General features: G+C 45.4%; 1 protein-coding gene across 1 annotated transcript; it reads right to left on the bottom strand.

Moving 5' to 3' along the window:
• Positions 1–230: 230 nt before the first annotated feature.
• On the bottom strand, positions 231–8,923 carry LSM10 (LSM10, U7 small nuclear RNA associated). The gene is made up of 2 exons (XM_082244757.1): positions 8,786–8,923; positions 231–626 (listed from the first exon to the last, which is right to left on the bottom strand). The coding sequence occupies exon 2, from the start codon at positions 616–618 to the stop codon at positions 253–255; it is 366 nt and encodes a 121-aa protein (XP_082100883.1). The 5' UTR covers positions 619–626; positions 8,786–8,923; the 3' UTR covers positions 231–252.
• Between the last annotated feature and the right edge of the window lie 3,336 nt (positions 8,924–12,259).

The raw sequence follows: 12,259 nt of genomic DNA, 5'->3' as shown, positions 1-12,259 counted from the left end.
AAACGTATTCTATTTATTCAAATTTCCCACATCATACAATCGCAGGCTGCCATGTAGCAAAAGGAATCTTATTTACACAATAACTGCATAGTTTTACCAAAGTGAGTTAAAGAAATGTTTCCTTTAATATACAGGAGGATCTTTATGATCAGTAGCCAGGTATTTGTGTATTTTTTTTCCATACACTCTTAATAAAACAGCTAAATCTTATTCAGCAGCATTGTTTTGTTCAACAGCAGGGTAAAGTAGGCATCATTTGTACTTCTTTGAAGCAAATTCTTTTCTTCCCTTTCCACCAAATCCACGGATACCCTGTATTTTCTTTAGCCGCTCTTCAATAGTATGAATTATATTCACCTCCTCTGGAATATGGATGTAGCGCACATTACGTCCATTGATAAACAAGTCATCCAGCTTGGATTCCTTGCCCTGACGGTCTGTATATGTGACCTTTTCTAAGCGTATGTTCATAAAAGCATCTACATTTATAACTGAACCTTTAGCGGAACTTTCATCTCGAAGTTCGACAGTAGTGATATGTCCATGCAGTCCTTGTAAAAGGATGACTAGGCTATTTTCTGAAATAGTCCTCTCCTTTATTGAGTGGCTTACTTCCATGATGACACCTGAAAAAGTAAGATGCAATAATAAAAATAAAATTAAATGAAAACATATTGCTCATATCACACAGTGAAGGGAGTACATTGCATAAATCACATTTGTGTCACTCATTAACCCCTTACCCACTGGGCACTTATACCCCCTTCCTAAGAAGGCAAATTTTCAGCTTTTAATTACAATTACTCAGTCATGTAAAGCTGTATCCATATAAAATGTTTGTCCTCCCCCCCCACAAAGCCATTTAATCAATGGGTTTTTTATTTTTTGCACTATGGAAAAAAAAAAAAGACCAAACATTTTGTAAAAAAAAAAAAAAAAGTTTTATTATGTTTCGGTTAGAAAATTTTGCAAATTAGTACTTTTTCTTTAGAAATTTTGGCCAAAAGTTATACTGCTACATCTTTGATAAAAAAAAAAAAAAAAAGTATTTATTATTTGGTCTTTGGGCTTCTCATATCGGGATGTGGCACTCATATTTAGGGACACAGTGAGAGCACACTTCCCATATTATTTGGTCTTTGGTACCATAGCTTGTAAGACTCCATAACCTTCACAATCATTGAAAAATTGATCACACCTCATGTACTGATGGCCTGTCATTTGACACACTAAACAAGCCAGGAAGTACAAATAGCCCCCCCCAAATTACCCCTTTTTTGGAAGTAGACATTCCAGGGTATTTAGTAAGAGGCATGGTGAGTTTTTTGAAAAAATTCTTTGCAAAATGAAGATTTTTTTCCCCACAAAATTACCAATTTCTTTCTCACACACTGTATAGTCATACTTCCAACTACACCCCAAAATACATTCTGCTACTCCTCCCGAGTACAGCGATACCACGTGTGGTACTTTTACACAGCCTAGCCACATACAGAAGCCCAACATTCAGGGAGCACCGTCAGGTGCTCTATCTAGGGACATACATTTACAAATCTAAAATTTCCTGACTACCCATTATGCACGTGTGGGGCACGGAAGAGGCACGCGTTGGCATGGATGAGCAATGCTGCAGTCTCCCTCCTCTAACCCGGTTATCGGCGCTCTTCTCTCCTAATCCGGTCAGCATGAGGAAAGGAGTGCCGATAACCAGCATCTGTTTACCTCCATGAGAAACTGAGTGAGCACAGCTGATCACGTAGTAAAGAGCCGCTGCTTGGCTCTTTAAATCTTTAAAACGCAGTCTGATCAGCAGTGTCTGGAGAAACTACCCAAAAGCTAAAAAAGTTAAACCCAAAAGCAAACCTATTGCAATCTACCAATTTTTAGATGAGATGGCTGCATTCCTTTTCTTTAGGCTTTTATTGTCACCTGGTAATCCAATAAGGGTCGTTCACATTTGTGCATTATAAAACACAATATGCATTTTTTTTAAAACAAATACAGAATTTTTAACAAGTTTGTGTTGCGTTAAAATTCAATGCATAATGTGCTTTTCGTTTGTTTTCCTCCCTGGTCACCTGGGAAAAAAATGGGATGTTTTACTTCCAGTAAAATCCATTTCTCTGATGTTCATTGACGGACACAACTTGTGATATTCATAACCCTTGTTTTACTCCTGTAGGGGGCAGTATGACACTAGGCAGAAAATAATTCTGGCTACACCCATGGGCAGTCCCAGGGGGTATACAAGCAGTGTCCGAAGAAAGCCAACTCCACAGAGGGGTGGGTGCCGTGTTCATCAATGAACATTCAGAGAAATAGATTTTTTACGGTGAATCAAAAATCATATTTTCTCTTTCGCTCATTGACAAACAGCTCCCAATATTCATAACCATTGGGACGTCCCAAAGCAGTGTTAAACATTGGGGGGGGGGGGGGGCAACAACAAAATTCCCAAGGCTAAAACATTAGCTAACCAGGCAACAGGAGCTCAACCAGGAACAGATCTTAAAACAGCAGCCTGCAAAACCTTGGAGGCCAAAAGAAGCATCTGCAGATGCCAACACAGCCACTTTATAAGTGTGCACCAACGACCAAGTGGCGACCTTGCAAACCTGTGTCACCAACGCTCGATGACGGAAAGCCCAGGAGACACTAAGCGCCCTAGTAGAGTGTGCCTTCACAGGGAAAGGAGGAACTTGTACCCCGTGATTGGAATAGGCCTGAACCACCATCTGTCTGATCCATCTGGAAATAGTCACAGAGGAAACAAACAACCTTTTGAGGTCCATCCATGAGCACAAAGAGTGACTTCCTGAATGACTCTGTAGCTGCCAGATACACCCTAATTGCCTGGACCACATCCAAAGCATGCAAGGCAATTTCCTTTAGATGTTTAGGCCTGGGACACGGGGAAGGCAACAGAATGTCTTCATTCAAATGGAAATCAGAGACAACCTTTGAAGGAACAACTGACAGGGGTGAAGAACCGCCTTATCCCTGTGAATCACCAGGTGACATGGACAGGATAATGCCGCCAGTTCCGACACCCTGCAAGCAGAGGTGATAGCTGCTAAAAAGGCCACCTTCTGGGACAGCGGCAGCAGGGGAATCTCCCGAATATTTTCAAAGGGAGGCTTCTGTAGAGCTGAAAGCACCATATTGAGATCCCAAGGCGGCAACGGAGCCCGCACTAGAGGAATCAAATGTCGGACACCCTGACAAAAAAGGTACACACCAGGGAGTGTGGCCAAAGGTCATTGGAAGAAGACCGCCAAAGCAGACACCTGGCCTTTGATGGTACTCAAGGCCAATTCCTGTTCAACACACCGTTGAAGGAAAGTAAAGATCTGAGCCACCTAGGAGCGAGGAAGAACCCCAAAAGAACCCCGAGGGATTCACACCATGCAATGTACATCTTCCACGTACGATGGTAGATTTCTTAGCTTTCAACAGTGTAGGATTCGCCGACTCGGATAAACCCCTATTCTTCAGCACCTGGCGTTCAATAGCCAAGCCATCAAAGCCAGTGACTGCAAAGCAGGGTGGAAGATCAGTCCTTGGGACAGCAGATCCTCCCTGAGAGGAAGCGTCAAAGGAACGTCAGCCACCAGCCACACCAGTCCAGAGCCACCAAGATGACTGGAATGTCTTCTGCCTCGATCATGCGTAGAAGTCTTGGCAGAAGCTTGAGAGGAAAGTTGTAAATCAGACGATTTTGACCCCACAGGGCCACTAGCACGTCTGTGGCACCCGCCAAAGGATCCCTTGACTGAGCCGCAAACCTCCGCACCTTTCTGTTGATCCACCTCGGGGGTGCCCATCAGAGAGACAGCGGTTGAAACACCTCTGGATGAAGGGACCACTTCCCCTGGTCCAACTGAGGTAATCCGCCTGCCAATTTTACACCCGGGAATGTATACAGCGGCGAGGGCTGGAACGAACCATTCTGCCCACCTTAGAATGCCAGCTACCCCCCAGTGCCGCCAGGATACTTCTTTTTTCCCTGTGGTGATTGACATAAGCCACAGCCGTGGCACAGTCCGACTGAATACGCACTGGACAACCCTGAAGATAATCCATCCAATGATCCAGACACAGTCCGATTGCTTGAAGTTCCAAGACATTGATCGGGAGTCTGGACTTTTCCAGCGTCCAGATGCCTTGAACAGAATGCTTGCCGGGGACACCTCCCCAGCCGGACAGCTGGTATCCGTAGTGACCACGGTCCAATACAAGGGGAGGAAGGAATTTCCCAGCCAAAGCAGCAGAGAATGAAGCCACATTAGGGGGTCTCTTTGGTGCCCCAACTCAGCCGGATCAGATTGTCCAGAGACTGCGGCGTCTTGTCCCATTTGGTCAAAATTTCCCTTTGCAGGGACCTCAAAAATGGAACTGTGCAAACGGAACCGCCTCAAAAAGATAGACAGCATCAGGCCCAGCACCCGCATGCAAGTCCGGAGGGATGGCCATTTGTTGGGACAGCAAGAGGTGAATTGCAGCCTGCAATTTCTGGAGTTTCTCCAGAGGGACGGAGGACTCTGGCTAAGACCAAGTCCAGAGTCAGGTCCAGATAGTCCAGCTTTGAGGGCAGAACCAGAGCAGACTTATGAAAATTCAGAATCCAGCCGAACTCCCGCAGAGTTCATATTGTGATCTCAAGGTTCTCCACCAGAGCAGGAGACTCCGCTCGCAGAAGGAGATCGTCCAAGTAGCCCAGTACCGCAATCCCCTGTTGGCATAACAAAGCTAGCACCAGGGCTAACACTTTTATGAAGACCCGAGGAGCAGATGCGAGACCAAAAGGGTAATACCACAAACGAAAAATGATCCTCTCCCACAGCAAAGCAGAGAAAACGCTGGTGACTGGCACATATTGGAATGTGAAGGTAGGCATCCTTGAGATCGATAGAGACAAGGAAATCCCCCTGACGCAGGGATGCCAGCACCGTTCGAATGGACACGGAAGTTCTGTACCTGTACAAAGCAGTTTAGCGCCTTGAGGTCCAGGATTGGACGCACTTTGCCTTCCTTCCTGGGAACTTCTGCACAAATTGGTCATAAAATGTGATGTGATCATCATCTAAGTCACAACAATAGACAATCACAGCCTGCTTAAACTAATAACACACAAAGAATGAAATGTTGCCATGTTTTTATTGAACACACCATGTAAACATTCACAGTGCAGGTGGAAAAAGTATGTGAACCCCTAGACTAATGACATCTCCAAGAGCTAATTGGAGTGAGATGTCAGCCAACTGGAGTCCAATCAATGAGATGAGATTGGAGGTGTTGGTTACAGCTGCCCTGCCCTATAAAAAACACACACCAGTTCTGGGTTTGCTTTTCACAAGCATTGCCTGATGTGAATGATGCCTCGCACAAAAGAGCTCTCAGAAGACCTACGATTAAGAATTGTTGACTTGCATATAGCTGGAAAGGGTTATAAAAGTATCTCCAAAAGCCTTGCTGTTCATCAGTCCACGGTAAGCCAAATTGTCTATAAATGGAGAAAGTTCAGCACTGCTGCTACTCTCCCTAGGAGTGGCTGTCCTGTAAAGATGACTGCAAGAGCACAGCGCAGACTGCTCAATGAAGTGAAGAAGAATCCTAGAGTGTCAGCTAAAGACTTGCAAAAGTCACTGGCAAATGCTAACATCCCTGTTAGCGAATCTACAATACGTAAAACACTAAACAAGAATGGATTTTTAATGGGAGGATACCACAGAGGAAGCCACTGCTGTCCAAACAAAACATTGCTGTATGTTTACAGTTTGCACAAGAGCACCTGGATGTTCCACAGCAGTACTGGCAAAATATTCTGTGGACAGATGAAACCAAAATTTGAGTTGTTTGGAAGAAACACACAACACTATGTGTGGCGAAAAAGAGGCACAGCACACCAACATCAAAACCTCATCCCAACTGTGAAGTATGGTGGTGGTGGCATCATGGTTTGGGGCTACTTTGCTGCTTCAGGGCCTGGATGGATTGTCATCACCGAAGGAAAAATGAATTCCCAAGTTTATCAAGACATTTTGCAGGAGAATTTAAGGCCATCTGTCTACCAGCTGAAGCTCAACAGAAGATGGGTGTTGCAACAGGACAATGACCCAAAGCATAGAAGTAAATCAACAACAGAATGGCTTAAACAGAAGAAAATACGCCTTCTGAAGTGCCCCAGTCAGAGTGCTGACCTCAACCAGATTGAGATGTGGCATGAATTCAAGAAAGTGATTCACACCAGACATCCCAAGAATATTGCTGAACTGAAACAGTTCTGTAAAGAGGAATGGTCAAGAATTACTCCTGACCGTTGTGCACGTCTGATCTGCAACTACAGGAAACATTTGGTTAAAGTTATTGCTGCCAAAGGAGGTTCAACCAGTTATTAAATCCAAGGGTTCACATACTTTTTCCACCTGCACTGTGAATGTTTACATGGTGTGTTCAATAAAAACATGGCAACATTTCATTCTTTGTGTGTTATTAGTTTAAGCAGACTGTGATTGTTTATTGTTGTGACTTCAATGATCAGATCACATTTTATGAACAATTTGTGCAGAAATCAATATCATTCCAAAGGGTTCACATACTTTTTCTTGCAGCTGTGTGCAATAGATAGATAGATAGATAGATAGGAGAGAGCGAGCAGACCTCCATTTTTTTTATTATTATTCCATTTATATTACATACATAATATATATATATATATATATATATATATATATATATATATATATATATATATATATATATATATATATATATATATATATAGTTCATTAAGAGACACTTTTAATTTTTCCTTCATTAGGAGCGACTTTTAAATTTTTTTCGCCCCGTTGGGGAACGAGGGTAGGGTGTTTTCGCGGAAAGCCGCCGCTTTAAGCACTGGGAACGAGGGTAGGGTATTTTCACGGGAAGCCGAGAGGAACGAGGGTAGGGTATTTTCACGGGAAGCCGAGAGGAACGAGGGTAGGGTATTTTCACGGGAAGCCGAGAGGAACGAGGGTAGGGTATTTTCACGGGAAGCCGAGAGGAACGAGGGTAGGGTATTTTCACGGGAAGCCGAGAGGAACGAGGGTAGGGTATTTTCACGGGAAGCCGAGAGGAACGAGGGTAGGGTATTTTCACGGGAAGCCGAGAGGAACAAGGGTAGGGTATTTTCACGGGAAGCCGAGAGGAACAAGGGTAGGGTATTTTCACGGGAAGCCGAGAGGAACAAGGGTAGGGTATTTTCACGGGAAGCCGAGAGGAACAAGGGTAGGGTATTTTCACGGGAAGCCGAGAGGAACAAGGGTAGGGTATTTTCACGGGAAGCCGAGAGGAACGAGGGTAGGGCATTTTCACGGGAAGCCGAGAGGAACGAGGGTAGGGCATTTTCACGGGAAGCCGAGAGGAACGAGGGAAGGGCATTTTCACGGGAAGCCGAGAGGAACGAGGGTAGGGCATTTTCAAGGGAAGCCGAGAGGAACGAGGGTAGGGTATTTTCACGGGAAGCCGAGAGGAACGAGGGTAGGGTATTTTCACGGGAAGCCGAGAGGTACGAGGGTAGGGTATTTTCACGGGAAGCCGAAAACATTTGCTGGCTGAGCATGCACACTGGGAAGCAGCTCAGCTAATGAATGACGTACCTGCACCGGAAGTGACAAGGGTAGGGAGTTTTCATGGGTAGGGTTTTTTAACGGAACACCGGTTCACATTAGTGCGATGACAGATATTGCATATGATTCGGAGCGCACTGCTCTGAAAACCACATGCGATGTCTGTGCAATGCAAATTCAGCCATACAGATTGTATGGATGAATTTGCATCACATTCGGACACAACTCACACAGGACCACAGCAGAATCAAATCGCATGGTGGTTCACACTATTCGATCTGATTCCTGTCCGAACTGACAGTTCGCATTGAAATATGCGAAGTGATCTGGGGGTGTCAAGTTTATATTGACACCCCCAGCAATTCACATATGGCAGTGTGAGTTGCCTGCAATTTGGAATCCGATTCGGGAACCCACAGTGGATTTGCAGGGTTCCCGCATTGCATTTATGTGAATGGCACAAAAACAGGACCCCATCCGGTCATAGGACTCTACTGGCTTAGGCATGAGACCAATTCCAATTGTTAAAGGTATCACAAAATGTATTTATTAGAAAACATTAAAATTATGTCACATGACATGAAGTGAGCATTCATGCATAAAAAACATTGTAACAACCATAGCACATAACATATAACTTCCAAAAAAGGAGGCCAATCCTCGCAACCTCCCCTACTGTTACAATGTTTTTAATGCATAGATGATCAATTCATGTCATGTGACGTGATTAAATATTTTCTAATGAATACGTTTTTTGATACCTTTACCAAGTGGAATTGATCTCATGCCTAGGTCAGTAGATTCCTCCTATGATAGGATGGAGTCCTGCTTTAAATAAGTTGTACACAATAGCTAAAAAAAAAAAACGCTCAGATGGCAATGCTGCCATAGCCGTTTGCCGCTGCTTGGTGCCGAGAGCACGTGTTCAGCAAATCATACAGGCGACATGGGGGCATTAACGCCCCTTCTTTTGCTGCTGCACATATGTGTCGGATCTCATTGAGGTTCTGTATAGGAGGGAAGAGGTCACTCCCCAGTGGGAGAACCGGGGACAGGGTTTCACCCTTTAACACTCCATCCAATATAAAGAGATGTGACGGTTGCCCTGAGCACACAAAGGAATCTGTAGATGATGGGAATAGCAGGCAGTGCGGCTATGTATGCGGTCTGTTCACCTCCTTAGTGCAGCCTCCGATTACACGCTGTGATATGAATCCTTCACACGTCTCTCCGGTGTATCTTCTCCTCCGCATATCTGCCGGGCAAATCACATAAACAACCACGTGATCGCTCTGTGCCGGGGAATGGTCACCTTCTGTGACTGACAAGGGAATGCACCAATCACGCATCGCCCAGGTTTAGTCAGCGCAGCTGCGCACTAGTAGCAAAGTATAGAGAGCATGTTGTAGGCGGTGGCTCTCAATGACACTACATAAAGGAAGTGAAAGTGTGTTTGTGTAGTCATTGGAGTAGTAAAAAAAAAAACAATTAGATATTTATAGGCGTGTAATAAAAGAAGTGTCACTATTCTATTGCCCTCAGGCACCTATGTCTAAAGCTGACCCTAGTTTGCTCCATTTTCAGCAGAATTATCCTGAATCAGCTGGAAATCAAAGTGTGGATAGCCAAGTCAATACCTTCCACTTCAACAGAAGTCCATTTTTTTTTCTTTTATTCAACTTTTGTATAAGGCCCCGTTCACACAGGCGATCCGATCTGATCCGCCTATCAGTTTTTTAGGCGGATCTGATCGGATGCTCCATGCATCCCTATGGGGCAGCAGGTGTCAGCGGAGACATCTCCGCTGACACCCTCTGCTATCCGATCCTGTCCGTGAAATCCGGACGCATGGAAACCCTCTTTGCCATCCGTTTGGAGGATCAGATCGGATGAGAATGGACAGGCGGTCTGTTCTCATCTGATCTCCCCAAAGAGGAAAGCGGGGATCTGACAGCTCATTCTCAGCACGCAGAGCGGAGACGGAGCTGTCATCCGCCTGCTCAGCGGGGGATCAGTGGATTGATCCCCCGCTGAGCAGAACGGACTCCGTCGCCGTCGGGCGGTGCGCCCGTGTGAAAGGAGCCGAAGTGATTAATTGTTGGTGACTGCAATCCCTGGAAATTTCCTCCATGCAGGCTGTTTAGTAGAGATGGGCTCAGGCGTGTTCGAGTTCTCACGCGCCGATCCTGCCAGGAAGCAGACACCGCTAATCACAGTCAGGGCCGGTGTAACGTTAGAAAACCATACCTCGTTAGAATTCCATACCCTCGCCACTTCCTGTCTGAAACAGCTGAGCAGCGTAGCAGTGCGCATGCTCAGAGCCCCGGATACGTAATTGCACAGCAGAGAAGTTCACAAGTACGCATGCTCGAAGGGAATGAAATTATCACGAGACTGTGTGTAATGTTATACTTGCGGCGGTTACATTAAAACAGTTCGGCTGCAACATGAGTCCTCTCCGCTCCTATCCCTCTCACTTCCCTGATCTCGGCTAATAAATATAAAAGCGGCGGCGGGTGTATGAAATGCAAGTGACGACGATCTCGGCTCCGTGATCCGCTTTTATATTTATTAGCCGAGATGAAGGAAGTGACAGGGATAGCAGCGGAGATGACTGATGTTGCAGAGGAGCTGTTTTAGGCCCCGTTCACATTGCCACGATCCGACTTGGGGGGGCGAGCTCCGAGGTCGCGGTGCGAGCAGCGCGCCGGGACCTCGGAGCGGCCGCCACGGACTTCATAACATTGAAGTCTATGGCGGTCACCTCCGGGTCGCCCCAAAGAAGCTCCGGACCCTTTTTCTAAGTCGGAGCGACTTGTGTCGCTCCTATTAGAATGGGTCCGCAGCTTCCCTATGGAAGGCGACCTGTGAGGCGACCAGGTCGCCTCACAGGTCGCCTTAGTGTGAACGGGGACTTAATGTAATCGCGGCAAGTATAACATTACACACACTACTGTGAGAAATCCATACCCTCCGTAGGTGCACCGTAAGTGACGAGGGTATGGTTTTCTCACGGGTATGGTTTTTTCACTGAACACGGTTCACACTGGTACAAAGCTGAAACCCTGCGAATCCACTGCGGGTTCCCGACTCCCAGACAGTTCACACTGCCATATGCGAACTGATGGGAGTGTCAACACAAAGTTAATGACACCTCCAGATTAGGGTTGCCACCTCATCCTTTTAAACCAGGACACACATTAATCACTTCTGGACCGGAAAGATAAACTCCCTTAATTTTTTGCGATACGGCACTGCGTTAATTTAACTGATAATTGCGTGGTTGAGCAACACTGTGCCTAAATAATATTTATGTCCTTTTTTCCCCACAAATAGAGCTTTCTTTTGGTCGTATTTGATCACCTGTGCGATTATATTTTGCGCTATGAACAAAAAAGAGCGACAATTCTGAAAATAAAAACAATATTTTTCACATTCTGCTATATAAAATTCCCATACCCACATGGGGAGTGATTGCGGTTGCCCGGCGGCAATCGCGGCCGCTGGCCCCGTGGATTGGCTTACCTGCTGCCTAATGGGGGCGCGTGCGAACTGACATACCTATACGTCGGTTCGCGCAGCCGAGCCAGCCTGCCGCAGTATATCTGCGGCGGGCAGTAAACAAGTGGTTAAACCAGGACAAACATTAACCACTTCTGGACTGGAAGGATTTACCCCCTTAATGACCTGGCCATTTTTGCAATATGGCACTGCGTTAATTTAGCTGACAATTGCGCGGTTGTGCAACACTGTACTCAAATAAAACTGATGTCTTTTTTTCCCACTAATAGAACTTTTTTTGGTGGTATTTGATCACCTCTGCGATTTTTATTTTTTTGCACTATAAACAAAAAAAGAGCGACAATTCTAAAAAAAAAAACAAAAAAAAAAACAAACTTTTTTTTACTTTCTGCTATATAATATTCCCAATTAAAAATCTAATTTTTTCATCATTTTAGGACACTTTTTGTATTCTGCTACATATTTTTGGTTAAAAAAAAATCTCAATAAGTGTATGTTGATTGGCTTGCGCAAAAGTTATTGCGTCAAGAAACTAGGGGAAAGATTTATGTAATTTTTATTTATTTTATTTTTTTATTAGAAATGGCAGCGATCTGCAATTTTTAGCGAGACTGCGACATTGTGGCGGCAAGATCAGACCCCTAACTGACATTTTTGACTCTTTTTGGGGGACCAGTGACATCACTACAGTAATCAGTGCTAACAAATATGCACTGTTACTGTAATAATGACACTGGCAGGGAAGGGGTTAACACCAGGGGCGATCAAAGGGTTAAATGTGTCCCTAGGGGGTGCTTTCTAAATGTGGGGGGTGGGGGGGGGCTTGCTGCATGAACACAGAAAACTGTGTTCCTAAATAAGAGGAACACAGGATCCCTGTGTTCATAACTTACAGAACAGCGGCCCGCCATGTTTACAACGGTGTTCTGTCTCCATTGGGAGTGATTGCGGGTGCCTGGCAGCAATTGCGGCCGCTGGGCCCGCAAATTGGCTTCCCCTGTGGCGAATGGGCACGCATGCCTCCGCTAGCGGCCCTTGAAGTGACGTACAGGTACGTATTTTCGAGGGACAGAGGTGACCTGCCGCAGTATATGTATGGCGGCTGGTCGGCAAGTGGTTAATTACAC

This window comes from Pelophylax lessonae (genome assembly GCF_965119305.1).
Source record: "Pelophylax lessonae genome assembly, chromosome: 2".
Classification (NCBI taxonomy): Eukaryota; Metazoa; Chordata; class Amphibia; order Anura; family Ranidae; genus Pelophylax; species Pelophylax lessonae.
Note: the sequence above shows the minus strand (reverse complement) of the source record. Positions and strands in the feature narration are given on the sequence as shown.